At 43.9% G+C, this 21,629-nt stretch overlaps 2 protein-coding genes across 2 annotated transcripts; both read right to left on the reverse strand.

Moving 5' to 3' along the window:
* Positions 1-2,260: 2,260 nt before the first annotated feature.
* On the reverse strand, positions 2,261-5,382 carry LOC112570355. The gene is made up of 7 exons (XM_025248754.1): positions 5,271-5,382; positions 4,874-4,957; positions 4,532-4,698; positions 4,023-4,139; positions 3,535-3,699; positions 2,988-3,082; positions 2,261-2,633 (listed from the first exon to the last, which is right to left on the reverse strand). The coding sequence occupies exons 1-7, from the start codon at positions 5,380-5,382 to the stop codon at positions 2,525-2,527; spliced, it is 849 nt and encodes a 282-aa protein (XP_025104539.1). The 3' UTR covers positions 2,261-2,524.
* A 3,425-nt stretch (positions 5,383-8,807) lies between these two features.
* Positions 8,808-15,781, reverse strand: LOC112571291 (protein dispatched homolog 1-like). The gene is made up of 11 exons (XM_025250186.1): positions 15,648-15,781; positions 14,881-15,395; positions 14,477-14,669; positions 13,913-14,137; positions 13,030-13,155; positions 12,724-12,870; positions 12,286-12,415; positions 11,568-11,695; positions 11,222-11,308; positions 10,637-10,806; positions 8,808-10,247 (listed from the first exon to the last, which is right to left on the reverse strand). The coding sequence occupies exons 1-10, from the start codon at positions 15,699-15,701 to the stop codon at positions 10,723-10,725; spliced, it is 1,689 nt and encodes a 562-aa protein (XP_025105971.1). The 5' UTR covers positions 15,702-15,781; the 3' UTR covers positions 8,808-10,247; positions 10,637-10,722.
* Between the last annotated feature and the right edge of the window lie 5,848 nt (positions 15,782-21,629).

Consider the following 21,629-nt stretch of genomic DNA (forward strand, 5'->3'; position numbering starts at 1 on the left):
TAAACATACACTGCCTTGATGGACTGGTGCAATCAACACTATTTTACTCCTCACTTTTACTCCTAACTGTTTGTTAAATGTCTGTATGGGTATGTGAGCAAAGACAAATTTCTGTCCTCCTGGGCAGACAATAAAGTCTGTTTTGATTTGATTTTGATTTGATTTTGATTACGATTCAGCTAAAATATGCTAAACATTTATATTTTTCTGTCATTTTTACAAAACTTTCTAATCTCCTTAAATATTAAAAGTATTAACACTTACTAGCTAACTAGTCTTTAAAACAGTTGCTTTGTCTTTTAAAACTCAGCAGGTATTTTAACGGCTAGTGACTGATGGGGTTTGAAGTCGACCGAGTTTATGCTTCGTAAAAAGTTGGATGAATTCAAAATGTCTGCTTTAAAGAGTCTGAAGGCGACAGTTCAGTTCAGATATTTTGTTTACGTGTAACAGCATGCGTGTGTGTAGTTATTGTGTGTGTGTGTGTGTGCGCGCGCGTGCGGTTTTGCTAAAGGAATAATATAGGAAGGGACTTTCGATAGGTGCTGCGTGTTTGTTATGTAAGTTGATAAAAATGATAACTGATGTGTTCTGCTGTTCGTCGCAGCAAACACTTTTTTAATGAGGTTATTAACGACACTCGATGAAGACTTGTTTAGGCATTTACTTCTTCGGTTCTTCCTCTTTACATGTAGAAGTATAAATCACTTACATAGAGAACATTTCCATGCACGTCAGTGAGCTTAGTACAAACTCGCAGCACTTACAACAAAAGGCTGTGTGGTACCTCTAGCCGTTGTTCTAATCTGTCGAGGTTTTGACATCGCTGCTGACGTAACAGTCCTTACTAAGGGGGGGGGGTCTGTGGAGCGGGGTGCTACAAGTCTGATCCTTTAACTCATTTGTCCTCATTTACTAACCACTTTATGTTCAAGTAGTGAATGTAGATCCTAGTGCACTTGTCTACGTTTGCAGTTATATTTCGTTACTGAATGTCACGGATCAGTCCGTGCCTCCTTTGTTTTTTTTTTGTGCAATTGCGCCTGAGTTTGGTGAAAGGAAATGGAGGGGAGCGGGGTGGCGTAGCCAGCCTATGTGTGTGTATGCCATGGACAGTCAACGGCGTAATTAGTTGACGGATATAGAGGTCGTGAACCCCACGTGAGTTTCGGACCTCACGTGCGGCTGAAAGAATGCGACACCTGGTCTAGGGGACTGGGGTGAAGCGTCGGTCGGGGGGGGGGGAGGGAGAAACGAGTAACAAGAGGAAGTATCGAGCAGCGAGTTGAGGGGGGAGAGCCATCCAGCGATCGAGAAGCTGATTGATACAGCGGCGGCTGTTAATTGTGTTAATTGTGAGTGGAGTGGATTGATGACGGACTTGCTGTACCGTGTTTGCTACGGAGCCGCTGCTGTTGCTGTGTTTGGGGATCGCAACTTCTGTTCAGTAGAACTGCTGCTGAAGGTTCCTCGCCGAATCTGCTACTGGGAGCGGTGGACATCGCCGAGCTGAGAAGTTCCAGAGAAGAACAAACCGAGCCGACGACTATAGGCGGGCAGCATCTCATCACAGCTGGGGAGTGTCGAGCAAGTGGCTCCACTCTCGTACTTGACAACGACGACGACAAACCGACCGCGTGGAGGGCCGTCGCTGTCGTCTTTAAAAGTTGTGCAGTGTAGTGTCGAGGACACTGACGATTTGATTGTCCGCTGAAGCCGACAACGCAAAGTAAGACTTTTGCCTTTTGAGTTTACCTCCAGAGAGAGAGAGAGGGGGAAGGTCGTATCCCCCATTGTTTATCTCCACCGTCAACGTTAGAGGGAGAATAAGACGGTTTACACGGACTGTGTGTATGTGTTTGATAAACATTTATGGGCACACAGACATTGCTGGTGGCTAGAAAGGTGCTCGGAGAGACTATCGTTAGGTGTGGATTGAAACGGACATATGTATGAGAACTGTTGTAGCAGCCTGCGTGCTGCCGTAGTGTCGATGTTGAACCAACCTAGGATGTATACTTTCTGATTTAGAACGGATAACAGTGAACTTGTGCTGTATGGTTTAATTTGACCTGCTGGAAATTCTTGTATTACAATTTGTTTTGTTTTTTTTAGTATTTTTTCTTTTTGGTGTATAATAAATAACAGAACGTCTCAATCTGAAGTGATCTCTTGTCGTTCTTCGTAAAGAATGCGCAATGTCCGACTACCGGTCGTGACACTGAATGAAGTGTAGATATTGAGATTCGAATTGTAAACATACATTATATACTGGGGAAATAATTTACGATTACAAGTACAAGGGGCCCGGAGAGGTCGTCTGTCCCGGGGCCCGGGCTGGCTCTCGGCGGCCCTGGCAGCATATAAAAATAATATTCTCTCTTTAACTCTCAGAGATTTCACTTTCTTACATCATCGGTCGTTTTTCTTTCGGAATATTCAAAGAAGTTGTTCATGTATCTCTACAAGGGATTTTACGAGTTTAGTTTGTTTTAAGAAGAAAGAAGTGTATCAGTAGTTGGGGTCAGTGAGTTCTACTCACATTTCGAGTCAGCATGCCGATGGCGCCTGTCCACTCTTTCTTCGCATTCACTTCGCCCCAAGTGCCGTCTGGCGATTGTAAGAGAACGCAGCTGCCACCACAGGGTTAGAAATTCTTACATGAGAAAAATTGCTGTTCATATTTTGAAATGCTTTGAAATAACCGATTAAACAAATAATCTTTGTCGGAAAATAACACTCCTGCTAGTAGCCAAAGGAAGCTGTAGAAAGACTGTAGAAGAATGTTCTACTCCACAAGCACAAATGTCACACATCTCTCAATCATTCCCCTTGCCTTGTCCACTGTTGATACTTTTTGATGGCAAGTTTTGTTATTAGCGCATAGTTGTATTTTCTCATGAATTGATTTGAGAAAGAATTATTCGTGAAAGGTAAAAGCTACACAACTCGAGGACTAGCAGGAAGAAAGTTTATGTTCAATTTACCTGAAATTGAGTTTTCTTGCGATTTCAGTCAGCATATCCATGACCACGCCTTCATAAGCTTCTGTCTCTTTGGATTTGAATAGGAAGAAGGATCTCTAAATATCAAACAAGGGATACAAATATTTTAGAACATGAATATATCTATCATTTCAGCACAAGCATCACAACCACAACCGCTTCATCGTGTTGTTTTAAACATTTTTGACTAGTTTTTCACACCAAATACTGTACATGCCAAGACGATACAAAATATTTTTCAGTTGATAACTGAACTTTACCAACAGTCGTTACTTTGATATGTTTCAGCTTTCTCTAGAAATAACCTGTATGCCATCAATAGTGTAAAAGAATGAAGACAAAGATTCAACGAAAAAAGCACAGAAACATTCAGAACATGAAGTAGAAAGGAAGAAAAAAAAAAGAAATGAACCAGTTTATCAAAGCGAAAGCAAGTAAATCATTTCCGTTTTTAAAATATGAACTAAACAGAATGAGACGGGAACGTGGAGAGAGCCTTTTAGTAAGGCAGCGAGGGAATGGGAGTTACCTCCATTACTACGATCCTGAGTTGTCTGACCCCCAGCCCCAGTCCAGGGTTGGGGAAGATAACTTGTGGGGTTAACCGGACGGTAGTGAGGGGCAGCGAGGACAAGAATCTGAATTTGCACTTCTCTCCCTCACGAAGTAGAGTCCACAGCTCAGCTCCTCCTGTCTGAAGAGATAAAATAAACATTGAAAGTCTGCCAGCCTATCGCGTTCTCGCCTTCTCGCGTTCTTACCACCCTTTATGGGGAAGGGCTTCTTGTCCTCAGTCTTGGATAGTAATATTGCCTTAAGAACGTAAATTAAAGTTTAAAAACTTCCCAACCCCTCTGTGGAGTCAGACACTCCATTTCTAATAGTTGGGTCGACTCGGTGAAGCCGTCTGCGCCACACGGGTATCTAAAGACTTAGAAGCTATTGCTCTAACCACCCGACTGTCGGCTTCTCTTACCTCTATAAAGACAGGACACAAATCAAAAGAAGTATTTTTACCGTTTTATTCGCAACAACCAAGACGTTTTCAAAACCTTGGACTGTAGCTTCAAATGGACGGAGATCTTCTTTCGCCAAAATGGTGATCCATCTTGTTGTGAACTGAAAGTGCCTCAACTGTTCAAAGAATTATAAAGCAAGCACTAAAAGACAGGCATCTGGAATGTCATTTATCATGCAAATACTTTGTACACACCGAGGCACACACGTTTACACAAAAATACGAACACACACTAATAAAAGTATGTGCACACACTCAAGCATGTAAAGACTATGTCTAGTGGTTACTATGTCGTTCTGGGAACAGTAATTAATTTTGTAGATGATTATTAGCATTTTATTGTTCTTCATATCGTCTGTTATCGAGTCTAAAATGCTCTTTCAAGAATGAGTACAAGTTTGCAAATGGGTCAATTTCATTTACGTTAGAGTAAAATAAAATTAAAAAATTGTAAAATTGTAAAAACAATTCAGGACCAAAAAAACAAAACAAATCATTCTCTACCTACTCCATGAAACACTCCTGTCACAAAGTCAGCAGAACCAACAACGACAACATTGTGGGTTGGCAGTGTCGCCAAGTCCAGCTGAGCGATCTGTGACAAACCCACGTCCACCACCAGCACCGCCAGGCTCGCCGCAGTCAGGTCATCGGTCAAGTCCTTAATATCGACATCTGCATCATGTTGGGAAACGCTTGACAAAAGTCAACAGGTTTAGGTTTCTTTGTCCTGTTAGTCAGTAGAAAGCGGCTTTGTCTCTGTTGCCGTGTGTGTGTTTGTGTGTATGTGTTTATGTGTGTGTGTGTGTGTTCGTGAGCGCGCTTGAATGAGAACAAGATGGCTACTCACTCGCATCGCCGATTTGACTGTTACTGATAACTGTCACCTCCAACCACTCAAGCAGTCCGATGACTTCTCTGAGAGCTTGGCTCGCTAAGAAAAAAAAAAGCATGATAAAACCTCTATAAGAATTCGCAATACCAAAGCAATTTTTTTTTAAATCAGGAAACATTTTTTCTTCCAATCTATTCATTAAGGAATAATTTGTTTAAAACACTGCTGTTTGTCATCTGCTATTTGCAAATAGGTTACACGAGCATCTATATTAAAATACTTGCAAATATACTACATGAGCATTTGTGTATAGTAGAACACTGACGAGGCGACTAATAGCATCCTGTTAAAAAAAAACAGTGTGCAAAGAAGAGAAAAAGAAACTCGCTAACAATCAAACCCCAAAACTCACCGGATATTCTGTCGCTGGACACACCGGACTGACACACTCGGTCTGGCTGTGTCAGTACCAATGTCCACACCACAGAACTAACAGCCAGCATCTCTCTTTGTTGCAGCAACATGTCGGCATCACGAGGGGACGAGCACTGAGATAAAGCACGCTAGAACAACCCTGGTCCTGGTGACGGGTCTGGGTTATATCCACTCTCCAGACCATTGTTTGCACAAGACCACTCACTCAAGACTTTTTTCTTCTTCAGTGGTGTGCAAACGTCCAGAGGAGTTAGATACACAATGGCCAGGTACCAGATTCAAACAAACAAGGTTTATTGACATCTGTGTAATATTAGGAGCTGGGATCCTGGATCTTCGCTACACAAGAAATTATTACACTGCTCAATAGGAAAATTAAAGAGGTGAGAATCTGTGAAGGTTTGGATGTCATTGTAAACATGTAGATAGGTGACACACACCTTCAACTCCTTACGACTGAATCGCGTGGGTGGGTGCGTGCACGCCCTGCACCTGCTCCGATCAAAATATCTCATTTTGTGAATGTCTCTAAACACGAAATGACAATAAATTTCCTTGATCGTCTTGAAAACGGCTTTTCCAATTTGTTTATCTTTTTGACATTCGTGAAGCAGGTCGGTGTTTGTATAAGAGAAGGTACACTTCTTATTTGTACACAACTGCACGACACTTCCACACAGTGATTATCGCATTTCCTCCATTCGAACCTTCCTTTTCTCCAATTCGTAGACAAACATCTTTGTGTATGTCGTCTTATTAGTCTCCGTCTTCTGGAGAAAGTAAGTTGCTGGGGGAGGGAATCCATCGACAGCGAGAAGTGATTTTAGCACGTGATCAAATATTGACGAGATGAAAGTGAGCGATAATTGAATGAGAAAAATGAAAAGAAGGGAAGGGTTGGGGTTGCAGTTGGTAGAGGGGAAGATGATATTGTTTGTACAGCCCATCGTACAATTCCATCGCAAACAAGACTGTCCGCAAGGTCCTGCACCCTTGCCAGAACCTTGCCTACTTGTTCGTGAGAGTTCTGGCAGGTGACCGTCTGCTGAGATTGTCAGCAAATCTCGATCAAATAGCGGCCAGTCGGGGTATCCAAAGAAGAAGCTCGCATTACCAGAGACCTTGATCATTACCAGACAACAAGACGTTGCCATGGATACACGACACAGACGTGAATGATTGGAGAGGATATTTCACAACAGACTCACCACAGTATTTGAAGCACGTGCTGATCTCGAACATTAGCATAAAAATCTGATGTTTTTTTTGCTTGTCCAAAGCGATTGAATATTGCTGATGTCTCGCAGGTGTTTGTATGTCGTGCTGTCATTTTCGCGGATTGTCTCTAAAATTCCAGGTAAAGACAGCACTCTCTACCCACCCCACATGGCAGGCCTTATCAGAGAGCAAATGTCTGAAGGCTGATTTACAAGATGCATTCTTATAGAATTTCATGCACCCCCATTGGATCAGATTAATTATCACAAACTAGTCTGGGACCAGAAACGAGCTTTGAGGTTATCCAGGACTGTAGACTACCTACAAGTCCATCTCTACGAAGTTCAACAAGATGTTCTCGAGACTGACAGTCTCCTTTTCTATTCTTTTTTCTTACTGTTGTATCAAGGGTCTAAATTATATCTGATGCCTCGCCTGCTACTGCAATCCTAAAAATCCTAATGAACTCTTATTTTTGCATTCGAGTTGGATGTTTGTGCTACCTTTTACATATTTATTTATCGGCCCAGTGCTGCTGCTCAGGAAGACAAGCACTGCACTCAGATAAAGTCGTGGACGACTTTCCGTAAACACGTGTATAAACAAATGTTGTCGGCATCCGACATGAAATCATTTTTCAGATTGCGAATGCAGACTCTAAGGGCCGACATGATTTACACCTCTCTCGTGTTTCTTGCTGACCTCACCTGAAATTCAGTCGGAAACTCATCCCACACACACACATTATCCAATAAAATTATTTTAGAATACCATAATCCCATTTTATCACAAGGCGAGAAATCGTTTTTCAGTTGAAGCTCAAGCAGACGTGAGATGTTGACAGGTCAGTTTCAAGGCAAACACCGACAATTTGAACGCATCTCAAGTTATAGTCTAAAGCACAGCAAACAAACAAACCCTCACCAAAGTCATTGAAATGCATCTGTGCTTTCCTGTGACGTGAACTTTTGACCTCCCAGAACAACATAAACACAGGTGAGCGGGTCAACAAGCAGCGGGCTGTAGCATCGCCATGTGCCGGACCGTTGAGAATGGCGCAACAGGAGTCGTCTGCTCGCTGTTAATGGCATCACTCCTACTTCAGTCCTATTATCATCCTATGTTTTCCTCCATTCCTCTTTTATAAAAGACGAATATGAGAGATGTATTTCACCACTTCGGTTTTTTTTTTCTTCGCGTAGAAATAGTCCCTGAGGCAATTTACCTTTGTGTATTGTAACAGTTCTCAAAGCGATTAATAAGTTGTTTTTTTAAATGGATTGGCAAACTCGATCTTTATAACAAATAGACTTGATGCTAATTTTTAAAAAGATTGTTTTGCTGTTACGTTGGTAGTCACTCGTTCCTGTATTTTTCCTTTGCTGAAACACAGGTCTCTAGGCCTCCGGAGCTGACTGCTGTGAGAAAATTGGTAGAGACTGGTAAAAAAAACCAAAAAAACAAAAAACAAAAAACAACCGGCAGAGAAAGTATCTATATATATAATACCTAAATTATTGTCATATTTACGGCGACATTTTGATACCAGACATCAAGCAAAACAGACCACGAATCCTACTGATAGTTCCTTTAACTCACGAAAAAACTTCTTTCTAAGACTTTCGCCTGCGATGATCAACTTTATTTGCTGAGGCTTTTTAAATTCTGTTTGTTCGGTCATCTGCGGGAGGATTTTCATGGATTGTGCATGGTTACTAAAGGTGATCCCACCTGTACCCTGGCTGTCACGAGACCTCTTCAAGTGCTCACGATGCATGATGCAAATTTGCAGGTCGGTTATCAGGCTGGACCTTTCTCCAACTGTCACTCACTGAAGACAGTCGCACGGCAGCAGGCAAAGGTGTCCGTTAAAGAGTTTGTGCTACCTTGGGTTGCTGCCTGGTTACTAAATGCACCACTCTTGTTCAATGTGACAATCATGCAACTAATACCGGGACATTAGCAGATGTGGACTCCTGTTAGGAGCAGCCGGACTTTTGTCCAGGTGTTTGTGTAATACCGTGTAACTAGCAGACTGGAGTTACTCTTCAAGATATTCAATTGTTTCGGAGATGTAGAAGACATTGCTAGCAGACCAAGGCCCCATCGAAAAGAGGTGGACACCATCTGGAAAATATTAGCTTGTCTGACAGGATGATCATGAAGATGTTGACAGCCTCACCGTCACTCTTTGTGTGGCGGGCAGTGTCAAGCCCTCTGTATGCTTCTGCTTAGTATTAACAGATGTATTCTTCGAAACACTAAATCATCATTCTACAAACAATTTTTTGAAAAAGATGTTTATTTCTCGAACGGAAAAGATGAAAATAAAAAAAGTATAAACTGTGTGTTTGTGCATCAAACAAATGGGCACCTTATCACATTTCATATGAGATTACACATGCAATTAAAACTCGAGATTTATAATTCTTCTTTCTCTCTCTCTCTCACACACACACACACAAATACACAAAGGCGTACGTACAAACATATGCACACATAAAAACATCCAGTATGCACGAGATTCCACCCTAATTAACTTCCCTCACACCCATAATCCACTTCTTTGGTGTCGCGCTTTAATTCCATTTGAAAATATTTCTAACTGCAACATTCTCAGCACATGACAAGGGGAAGGTAATGTCTACAGCTCATCTCCCCTCACTTAAAAGATCCCACACTGAAGCGGGTGGCTTAATTGTACATATACAAATATTGCTTCAGTAACAGATGCTGCTGTCACTAGCGACCTTAGGATGAGATTTTTTGTCTTGAAAGTCAGTTCCTGCCAGTCTGTGAGCATTAAGTCGCAAAACTAAAAGCAGTCACGTCACTTACCCATACTTACTTGCGCTACGAATATTGGTGCAAGTGCTTGGCTTCTAGTTCCACTAAGTTCTTACCATCCTCCTTTCGCTTAATAGGTTGACTTATTTGTTTTCAAGGGAAACAGCTTCCACCGTGCGTTGATTTTGTGTTATATGGAATCGAGAAAGTGGCTCAACGTGCAAATATCAATAAAAGTCGGCAATAAAACACCTCACGCACGCGCCTTTCGCGGTCGTCCTCCCCTTCCCCTTTCTCCAACTGCTGCTGTATCTGATGCTGGTCGCATTTCTCTCAACAAAGGACGGATCTTTAAAAAAAAACAGCCTTTCCCATCATCGACAAAACCTTGATAGAGTCACAAAATGATAATGAGTAACATTTATCATTGAAGTCATAAATAGTAACATGGACAGGATCATCACAGTTGTTTGGGAACGTTGGAACCTGCAGCTACTGCCCCGCTAGTCTGTGAGGAGTCTTCCCCCAACCCCCCGTGGAAACCTTTGCCCTCGCATTGTTTGCATGTCACGTGGTGAGACTTCCGGCCCCGCAGTTTGAAGCGCACCCACCAGAAGACGGGGACGAGGGAACCCGTCTGTTTCTGCGGACCCACCAGCGCCATGATGACGCTGAAGCCGAGCAGAGCGAAGAAGAGCGAGAAGCCGATGGTGGCGAACATGAAAATTCCGAACTGCATGAAGAAAAGAATGACAGCGCCGCACATGAAGACGGCGGCGCCCAGCGTCGTGATGGCCCCCGACAAGATGGAGATGCCCACGTGATCCAGCATGTCACGTGTCCGGTCCAGGCGGTTCGCTGCGGTGGATGAGTGGTATCCTTCCGCCAGGTGCACGACGTAGTCCACAGACAGGCCGACCACGAGGGAGAGGTTCAGGGATTCCAGTACCTGCACATTACAGACGGTAAACCAATAATAATAACCAATTAATAACCAATTAATGTATGTTGTAACTATATTTGTGTATTATTTAAGTGTATTTTATTTATATATTTTGTACTTTATTCCCCCACCCACTCTCCCAACATCGGTTGTGGGCACGAGCCTACCGAATAAAAGAAATTGTCACTGTCATTGTTTTTGTATTCCTTTCTCTTTTGGTTATTTTTGTCTCGTAAACCAAAATCTTACTATTTAAGGATTTTTGTGATCTTTCAAATATATTTACTCTGACAATAGATAAGCCGAGTCCACAAAGTCCTTTCACTATGTAACTATGTAAATCTTGCTTGATGTGACTCTCAGATTAAACTGGTCAGTCTGAAGATAATACTCACCCCTAGTTTCCAACCAGCCATAGGAATAAGACCCACGACCATTAGGGTAACAAATCCGATGTCCAAGGTTGCTAGGAAACCAGTGATTACATTGTGGTTGCCAGGGTGATGACAACAAACGCCAGAGAAAGCCCAAGAGCAATTCCTTGCACTGCCGTGTCTGTGAGTTTCTGGTGGTGAAGACAAGAGACTGGCGATAAGAGATTTGTTTTTAACAAAAATAGTTGTTAGCCAAACAATCGGCTCACTAATCTGAGAAATGGCGATGTTAGCGGGTCAAGCTGGGAGGTTCCGGATTCACATCGTGTTTCCACTGACATTTCCCATAAGATGGAACTACATGTAAATTAGTTTTATCCACTGATGTTTAAAAATATTCAGTTTTCGCTCCTCATCAAAGGATTTGCGTTGCACAAGATTTTTGTTGAGTCACACACACTGACCAGGAGCAGAAGACATTCACTGCCGCTTGTGTCATAAAAGTATTTGTATCACTGAAAGCATTTGATGCATGGAAATATATTGTCTATAATGTTGGAAACTGAGACTGAGTGATGTTAATCTGATTAATGTAGTCAACATTACCTTTTGGACATAGAAACCGTGCCACGGGTTGCTGGATTCCGGTGTGCACTGAAACCCTCCAGCTAACGAGCTTGGCATCACAGACACCTGAAGATGCACGTGGCAAGATTTTAACAAAATACTCAGAAACGCATCAACGAGAAAAGAAAAAGAACAACAAAAACTAACAGACAAATAACGAGCTCTTGACCACACAGACAGATGCAAGAGAAACCAGTATCAAGCAAGAATTCGTATTTTATCCGTTAAATGGATGTTGAAAACGCTTGCTAAACATCAGCTCACAAAATACTTGGCATCGAGAGCAAGAAGGCATCATCGACATCGTTGTTTGTTATTGTCTTACCTGGTTTTTGAAGAAGTCATCCCAGGCCTCGACAATGGGGATGCCGGTGCTGTAGCCGAGGGTGCCCACCTTCAGGGTGGTGTTGACGACGATGGCGGCGTACACTAGACGGGTACCCCAGTCCTTGGCTACCCGCACACAATATGAACATGAGTAGCTTTAGTTAAGAAGGGGTAGGTAACATTTTAAAACTTAAATACTTGTTTGTTGGACTTTTTGTTGTGTTTGTTTGTTTTTTGTTTGTTTGTTTTTTGTTTGCTTGTTTTTTGGTTTTTGTTTGTTTGTTGTGTTTGTTTTTTGTTTGTTTTGTTTTGTTTTGTTTTGTTTCGTTTTGTTTTGTTTTATACTGCGCTTCGAAATCTTTTATCTTACTCCAAACCTCACGTTTGGATAAGTTGTTTTATCTTTGAAGATCAGCATGGTAAGCTAATTTTACCAAACACAATGAGGTTTTAGGATACTTTGGAGGAGCTTTGCCTAGTTTAAGTATGTCATGAGTTGTTTTATGACAACAGATGGTGTAGCTTAAATAAACTGTAGACTCCTGGAGTGTTTAAGGAACCTCCAACGCGCGGGACTTCTGGTGTCCCCTCCATTCGTTGGAGCATAGAACGAAAATAACCACGGATGTCACATTTGTATACAGCACAGAAATGTTATTCATGTAGGAGGTGACCCTTGTCGACCCCAGAGCCACGTGTAACAAGCGAGAACTTACTTGGATCTATGGCGGTAGGTCTGGTGTCGAATTCATCCTTCCCCTCACCCAGCAAGGGGGAGTAGATGCTGTAGTCGTAGTTGGTGGGACCGCGACGGTAGGTGTCGTGCAGCCAGTATCCCATCATCGTCTGCATCGACAGTAGCAGACGTTGAGTAATCATCATCGCTGTCATCGCTGCTTATATCACTGTCTTAGTCGTTATCGTCAACACTCTCATCATTGCTTTCATCCTCATTATCATCCTTATCATCGTCTCTATCATCACTGTCGCTGCCGCTGTTACCCCTGTCTTCGTTGATGTCATTGTCGTTGTCATCAGTGTTGTCTTCATCGATATAACTATTCCTTTCCTCATTACAGTCATCCCGATCATCGTCGGAGCGAGAAAGGGTGGGTAGGGTGGGAGGAACTTAAAGTGACTAGACCTCGACTGACCTCGAACTGTCGGTACAGGAGAGGGTTGACTGACGTCACGTTGTACACGGCTGAGTTGTTGAGGATCAGATGCTCCACTTTACTTTCTGACGTTGGCAGAGTCAACTCGGGTGTGTTAGCCGGGTATTGCGTCTTATTTCTTTCGCTCTGCAAATAGCAGCACTGCATTAAATCATATTTGTGAACATAAACCATTACTACTTTAATACAAATAGGGTTTTGTGCGGTTCTTGTTTTGTTGTGTGCGTGCACTAAAAAACAAAAACAAAACAGAGAGAGTGAGAACGGTCCCATGAAATTTTCTACCTTCATGAAGGTATTTATGTGTTCTAGAAAGCACTGAACTTCGATGCTGCCGGTGACCGGGTTCCGACGCAGGTGAAGTTTTTCGTTCTGACTGGCCGACAGATTCTTCAGTTTCTCACAGAAATCCTGGTCAGGGGCAGAAAGGCAGATTGATGTACTGCAACTGACTTCCATCATTACTCACATCCTATGAACAACTTGCTTAAAAAGTCAGAGAATAAAAAAAAAAAATGGCGGTCATTTCTCCTAAAAATTCGGTAGAGTATAGGTCAAGATACTATTTACCTAAAGCTAAGGGTATACCCACCTTTCAGTTCGCGAGATACCTACAAACATCATTAAAAGGTTTATGTCAGTGTGTGCGTGTGTGCGCGCACCCGTGTGTACCTTAGTGTGTGCGCGGGCGTGGCTATGCGAACTAGATTAATCAACCGAAATAATTACCTATTTGAGTTTTTATTTTTCTATTTATAATTCTTATAACTGGCGTTAGACTGCAGAGAAGGAGACACAGAGGTCGCTTTCTTGCGTCATCTGTGTACAGGGCACACCCACACCTCCAGCCTGGAGACGACAGCATATCACAACACACTGAGAGAAACAGTTGCACTGTGTAGGGACCCTTGCACGAGAACCCGGGTACTGACTGGGACCCGTGCACCCGACCTGGACATTGGCCTCACAATAAATGGATTTTCTGTGGCACCATGACACACATGTCGAGAGATAACAGAAAACAGGAAGCAGATAACAGTCACATCATGCAGAAGGAATGTACGAGAAATGACTTGTGAAGACAAGAAAAAGTGCAAGAGGACTGAAACTCATTTTAAGTTTGTTGGTTAGGGGCATAGAGGGGTGAACAAGATTGAGAGTCGCATACCAGCAAGGCGGACTGAGCGCGTTTGGGGTTGAGGTCAAAGCCCTTGTCCCACACTGTGACCCCTTTACAGTTGATGTCAGTCTTGGCGCAGGTGGTCAGGTCCTGCTCCCTGAGACCCCACACCATGTACACTTTGATCACCTTGTCCTCCGTGCTGGGCTTGAAGCCATCGCGTATCAGCAAAGCGGCCTTGCCAAAGTGATGTTCATTTTTATAATACTTTATCTGGTCAAAAAACAGAAATATTGTCTTTGACTTAGTGGCACCAGCACAAACTAAATTTTGTTTTAAAGATTTCGACAAATTCACTCTAGAACCACTTTACTGGAGGAAAGATGTGTGTGCTGGGATACATGTCACGTGACAAAGCGATGACATCAATCAGCACAACAAACCTTGTCAGAACTGTTACAGTTTGACCAAACACAAAAATTAACTAGGTAAAGATTTGCAATCAAGGTTTTGCAAAATTTGCAGAATTTTTAGAACCCATTTTTGAACTTTTGATCATTAACGTTTAAGCATTTCTTAGGTGAAATCTTAAACATAAAACTGTGTTCTTACCGATTCTTCGTCAGGCTTCAGTTTAGCAGCGAAAACGGAAAAAACAATTATAATTCCAAGACACAGAGCAAGTAGTGCCCAGCGCAGCACTCTGTGGCTGACAAGGTTGTAAAAGGGTCCGCGGAAGAACCTGACGATAGGATGGCGACGTTCACCATCAGCAGATGCTGCGTCCTTGATCTGTTTTTTACACCTGTGGAAAGTGAAGAACAGTGTGGATGTGACTGCATACCTGTCATACTCTTTTCATTTTAAAAAAATGGCTATTAGAAGTCGAAAGTTTTTGAAAGTCATTAAGCTTGAGTAAGTCGTTGCCCTGGGGCAACGAGAAAATTTAAGGACAAGCGTCTTCTGTCCCAAGTGATAGAATGGTATCCAGACCCCGCAGGTATGGTTGGACTCACCTGAAGCAGGGCCAGGACCACGTGTCCCAGTAGTAGTGGTACATGATCAGGACGGCTGGGAAGAAGATGATGACGGACATGTAGTTGACGAAGACCAGGATGCCAGAGAAGAGGCCGAAGGACTGCACGGCGAGCAAGGGAGACAGCGCATTGCTGAAGAAGGCCACCATGGTGGTGAGGGAGGTGCAGAAGGTGGCGATGGCCGCCCTTTTGTAGCAGGCTGACAGTCGAGCCTCCAGCGAGGTGTACTCCAGGTGGGCGGTCGCGCGCCAGTTATCCACGAAGACGAAGATGTTGTCAGCGCCGATGCCGAGGATGATGAAGATTGAGAGGACGTGGAAGATCCCGAAGTACTTGTACTGGAAGATAAAGCTGTAGACGAGCGTGGCGATGACGAAGCTGGAGATAATGCTGAAGATACCAAAGCTTGTTAGGAAGAGCGATTTGGTCATGAAAAGGACGAAGAGGAAGATGAAGAGGAGAGAACCCACAGCCAGCAGCAGGTCCCAGATCACCTGCAACATTTTATAGCATGATTTTCTATAATTATTTCCCTTCTTTCTGGACAGTAGAGATATCGTAACTGATTTACAACTGTCAAATGTGTGTCGTCAGTAAGGCACCTTTTTGACTTAAAAATTTTGATAGGAAATAGATAGAAAAGTGTTTGCTTGAGTAGAGAGTAAACATGGACAGCAAAGACTACGCTACGGTCAAATCATTGCAAGATGATCAGAGCATGATAGCGAGATGAAGATGCCTGTTACCTGCTGCAATAAATTGTAGGTGACAATCTGGGTTCCGAAGTACAGGAAGTCCATGTCCCCGACTCCGGAGTCCAGCGCTTCGTTCAGAATAGCCGAAAAGAAATCCGCTTGAAACCGACGAATTTTCAGAAGCTGCTCTGTCTTGTTGTCTTCTTTGAGGTTGTAACCGTCCAGCGGAAGCCCAAACTGAAAGATGGTGCGTGTGATAGAGGATTTGGCTTCGGTCTGGGTGACACTTCCGTCGACTCCCAGGTGGAGTTGTAGTAACTGAGCGAGCAGGGGCACTTGGGATGCCCCGAACAGTGTCGCTGGTATGTTGCTGAAGGTGGTGTCGTTCAACCCTGTGACCGTAAGTTCCGTCGAAGAATCGAAGAATGGAAATGGGCTTGGCGCACTCTCTCGTCCCGCTGCCACCTGTCAGTCTGCAAAATTTCTTGTACTCCTCCACGCCGAGGAGTCTATCCTCCAGCTGCTTCATCGCCAGAAGGCGCTCCTTGGTGAAGACTGTGGAGTCGCCTGTCAGGTACATCAGCACCAGGGAGTCGGCGACTTGCGATCGTTCCCCGATGGTGGTGACGTCTGTGTCTTTGCCCACCACTGTCCCGTCCTCGTCTCGATACTTCCAGGCCAGAGAGCGCAGAAAGGTCGGGTCATCTTGCAGGTCAAGGGGCACGACGTCGAATTTAAAATTAACTATCTTTTTGCTGTCCCACATCGCTAAGGCCAAGGTGACAATTAAAATGGCGACGTGGATTCCCAGTGTGATTCCTGGAATAGATTATCGGATGAAGTAGTGAATGATGATGGTGGCGGTGGTGGTTTCGTCAATTCTTACCGTAGACAGAATTAAAAGTTGGCAATAGCCAATACACTAATTTTTCAGTATTTTAGCTGGTATGCAGGCCTGACGAGAGGGGGGGACAGGGGGGTCTGGTGTACCCGGGCCCGCGGCTGTCAAGGGGGCCCGGCCTTGGTCAGTGGATTTTTTTTTCTTCTTCTCCTTTTCTTTTTCTTTTAAAGAAAGGTCTAAGGACAGAACACTCAAGCATTACACATGCAGAAGTTGAGTTTCAAGTCTGTAGAATACAATTTCGGGGTACCGGGGCCTGTCGTGAGAAGTGTAGTCAGCGGGTATCATATTCTCGCTGGACAAGCCAAGAGGTGACGGCCGCTGGACACCAAAGATTTTATCGCGTGTCAACCGCCCTGAAGAACGTTCGTGCCATGAGATTGCTGGCTACAGGTGCCACTACGGGGAAGGATGGGGTGGAGGAGGGGGTGGGCCCTGCAAGCAAATCGGACTTAACAGTGGAGATCAGGCAGGTATGTTACTGATGTGTGCACTGGCCAGTCTGTGAACCGACATGGTGGGGGCCCGCCCCTGGCGCTGCAGCCTGTAAGCGAGAGACATCAAGGCTGCTTTTTTTCGTAGTTACAACCGTATCTCCATCACCAAACAAACAACTACATTAGTCTACATAGTAGATCCTTGATACAATGAGACTATTTTATCCTGTAATACTATCTCAGCCAGCAAAATAGAACACATTATTGCAAAACATTTTAAAAACTGCTGTCCCGCAAATATTAGGTTTATAAATTGATCACGGTGGTTCTTTTGCTCTTTGCCGACAAAGCTCCCAGTAAAAAGGAGATACTATCTACCCACCATCCGTCACCCAAAGCCACCTCGGAATCTTTCTTATTGTGAGCTAGTTGTCTTCAAGGAAGCTGTCATATATGGTGCTGTATATTGAGTTTTGCGGTGGCTGCGACATTTGCTTTTCGAATTATCACATATATTTGAATGTGTTTTTAAAGTGTAACGTATAGTTGTTTCACGATGAAGAATGGAAGAAAAGAAAAGTTTACAGATGTGTTATGAGTTATGACATAAGTGTTAGTTTGTCCACGTTTTCATTAAATTTCTCCATGTCTTGAACCCCACAATCAAGGTAGAGGCAAATTATGTTTTAGTTTAGAGGCCAGTGACTAAGATGACAGCAACTTCCACCCATGCCGGCCATCGTGGGCCGTATTGCATTGTTGCTGACAACACGACAAAAGGGAAAGGGGGTGGGGGTGTGATAGTTTCTGGAAGACTCCACGGAATGGACTGGGAATTAAATGGTCGGGGTTTGGAGCAATTGGAGGTGTAGACTGATATTTTTATGAGATAGACGAGTCAGCGGTAAAGTCGCCGTGTGTTTGACCTGACACTTAATTTTCCCATCCCTTTCGATCGGAGTCATTGGACCAAAGAAAGCTTGGACAGTTGGACCTTAGAGATAGCGATAGTCACTTAACTTCACACCGCACTCTCCTGCCTGTCGCACGCTGTCTTCTAGACTCGAAAAGCCGAGATACGCGGCACTTTGTTATTATGGTCAGTACACTAGTTTTTTATTTATGCTTCTATGATTTTCTGTTTATCGGCAAATAGCATTTGACAAGGCAGGAACATCAGTGTCAATGAGAGTGACTAGCGTCTCAAATTGACTGACAATAATGAAGTTTGTGAGAAAAGCTCATTAAGTTTGTAGCACTCTAGTAGTGTACGAAGTATAATGTCTTTGGGTTGTAGATTTGCATCTATATTCCAGAATGTTCAGCACGGCAGCAATGTAAAAGATAGAATGTCTTGTGTGAGGGAGGAAATGATGTTCAACAATGTAGCAATGTTCAAAGTAAAATGTCTGCGAAGAAGGGCTAGAATGTTCGAGGGTAGGGAGAAGAAATAGTAGGACTGACAGTGGGATGGCAGCTTTTGTGAATTTGAGAGAGAGCAGTTAGGCCAGACGCTGAGCAAAACTGAATAAAAAACTTCAGTGCGGAATTCAATCTCGGTGTTATTTCTGGTACGACAGCCCCCTCTATGTAGCCATTTGACATGTTGGTTACAAGTGTTTAGTCAGCAGGTAAAATGACAATATTAGTCTTGTATAACTTTGTTCTATGAACTATTACGATTCAGCTAAAATATGCTAAACATTTATATTTTTCTGTCATTTTTACAAAACCTTCTAATCTCCTTAAATATTAAAAGTATTAACACTTACTAGCTAACTAGTCTTTAAAACAGTTGCTTTGTCTTCTAAAACTCAGCAGGTATTTTAACGGCTAGTGACTGATGGGGGTTGAAGTCGACCGAGTTTATGCTTCGTAAAAAGTTGGATGAATTCAAAATGTGTGTGTGTGTGCGCGCGCGCGCGTGCGGTTTTGCTAAAGGAATAATATAGGAAGGGACTTTCGATAGGTGCTGCGTGTTTGTTATGTAAGTTGATAAAAATGATAACTGATGTGCTCTGCTGCTCGTCGCAGCAAACACTTTTTTAAATGAGGTTATTAACGACACTCGATGAAGACTTGTTTAGGCATTTACTTCTTCGGTTCTTCCTCTTTACATGTAGAAGTATAAATCACTTACATATAGAACATTTACTTGCACGTCAGTGAGCTTAGTACAAAAGGGCTATGTGATACCACAGTGTTGGGATAGACAGAAGACAATTAGAAGAGGTACTAACGAGATTACGAGAGAGATACGTCTTAGCCCTAGGCAGTTTTTAAAAGGTGATTATTGTCTGACACTACAGTCAAATCTCCCTACTATGCCACCTACCGGGACCGAGCAAAAGTGGCATAGTATCGAGGGTTCGTAAAAACGGCTTTATTTGCTCAAGTTACTTGTCAGTCCAAAGCTCTCAAGAATCGTCGGCTGGCGCCAGCTGTCTCCTCTCATTCTCCCCCTCACCTCTTCATCCTCCACCCCTCCCAACCACATCCGCGCACCTGCATCCTGTCGCTAGTCGACCCCATCCCGCTCTCCCGCTGTCACCCGGCCAGCGACCACCACCCCCCACATTGCCAGCCTCCACCCTCCCTGTGTGCGTGCTAGGTTCCATCCCCACTAACTGCGATGTCGCACACTACCGTACAGTATAATAATCGAGCACTGCGTGGAATTTCACAACTTGTGTCTTTTAACAGTCCGTGCCTCCTTTGTTTTTTTTTTGTTTTTTTTTTTGTGGCAATTGCGCCTGAGTTTGGTGAAAGGAAATGGAGGGGGGAGCGGGGTGGCGTAGCCAGCCCTGTGTGTTGCCCCTCTGCGATGGACAGTCAACGGCGTAATTAGTTGACGGATATAGAGGTCGTGAACCCCACGTGAGTTTCGGACCTCACGTGCGGCTGAAAGAATGCGACACCTGGTCTAGGTGACTGGGGGTGAAGGGACCGTAGCGTCGGTCGGGGGGGGGGGGAGGGGGAAACGAGTAACAAGAGGAAGTATCGAGCAGCGAGTTGAGGGGGGGAGAGAGCCATCCAGCGATCGAGAAGCTGATTGATACAGCGGCGGCTGTTAATTGTGTTAATTGTGAGTGGAGTGGATTGATGACGGACTTGCTGTACCGCGTTTGCTACGGAGCCGCTGCTGTTGCTGTGTTTTGGGGATCGCAACTTCTGTTCAGTAGAACTGCTGCTGAAGGTTCCTCGCCGAATCTGCTACTGGGAGCGGTGGACATCGCCGAGCTGAGAAGTTCCAGAGAAGAACAACCCGAGCCGACGACTATAGGCGGGCAGCATCTCGTCACAGCTGGGGAGTGTCGAGCAAGTGGGCTCCACTCTCGTACTTGACAACGACGACGACAAACCGACCGCGTGGAGGGTCGTCGCTGTCGTCTTTAAAAGTTGTGCAGTGTAGTGTCGAGGACACTGACGATTTGATTGTCCGCTGAAGCCGACAACGCAAAGTAAGACTTTTGCCTTTTGAGTTTACCTCCAGAGAGAGAGAGGGGGAAGGTCGTATCCCCCATTGTTTATCTCCACCGTCAACGTTAGAGGGAGAATAAGACGGTTTACACGGACTGTGTGTATGTGTTTGATGAACATTTATGAGCACACGGACATTGCTGGTGGCTAGAAAGGTGCTCGGAGAGACTATCGTTAGGTGTGGATTGAAACGGACATATGTATGAGAACTGTTGTAGCAGCCTGCGCGCTGCCGTAGTGTCGATGTTGAACCAACCTAGGATGCATACTTTCTGATTTAGAACAGATAACAGTGAACTTGTGCTGTATGGTTTAATTTGACCTGCTGGAAATTCTTGTATTACAATTAGTTGTTTTTTTTAGTATTTTTTCTTTGTGGTGTATAATAAATAACAGAACGTCTCAATCTGAAGTGATCTCTTGTCGTTCTTCGTAAAGAATGCGCAATGTCCGACTACCGGTCGTGACACTGAATGAAGTGTAGATATTGAGATTCGAATTGTAAACATACATTATATACTGGGAAAATAATTTACGATTACAAGTGCAAGGGGCCCGGAGAGGTCGTCTGTCCCGGGGCCCGGGCTGGCTCTCGGCGGCCCTGGCCAGGCCTCTTCCCTCTTGTGATTGGCAGTGAGACGACACACCGTACATGTTATCAACCAGGTCAAAGGTTATCTGTGAGGGCCACATTTCCAAACTGCGAATGACAAACGAAGGCGAAACAGCAAGCTGGAACATGGAGTGCACGCTGGACAACTTCACTGATGTTTGAAATACTTTCCTTCCACTAAACACTAGTCCTCCCTGCTGTAGAACATTAGAGAATGTTCTTGTGCCCTAGAAATCCACAGTGATGTTGCTAAGTGATGACAGATGTGTTTATTGACTCCCCTATAATCTCAGCGAATGTTTACAAACATGTTTAATGAACTGTGATCAGTGTGTCAGGGAAGCGTGTGTACACGGCACGACACCCTGTCGAAAACTGTCCTTCCAGGCACCTTGGAGGGTGGCCGGCATCCGGTGGCCAGAGGAAGAACCGACTAACGAACCTCTGAGTTCCTTTCTTCCCGTGTATCAAAGTCACGTGTTTGTAGAGGAAACCAGTAGAAGTCAGATAAACATAAAGACCAGTACAACAACTGCACACCTCATTAAACTTCAGCAAAGGACGGGTTTGGTTGTACAGGTTATAGAAATATTATTTTCTTG

This window comes from Pomacea canaliculata, linkage group LG8, assembly GCF_003073045.1.
Source record: "Pomacea canaliculata isolate SZHN2017 linkage group LG8, ASM307304v1, whole genome shotgun sequence".
In the NCBI taxonomy this organism is placed as follows: domain Eukaryota; kingdom Metazoa; phylum Mollusca; class Gastropoda; order Architaenioglossa; family Ampullariidae; genus Pomacea; species Pomacea canaliculata.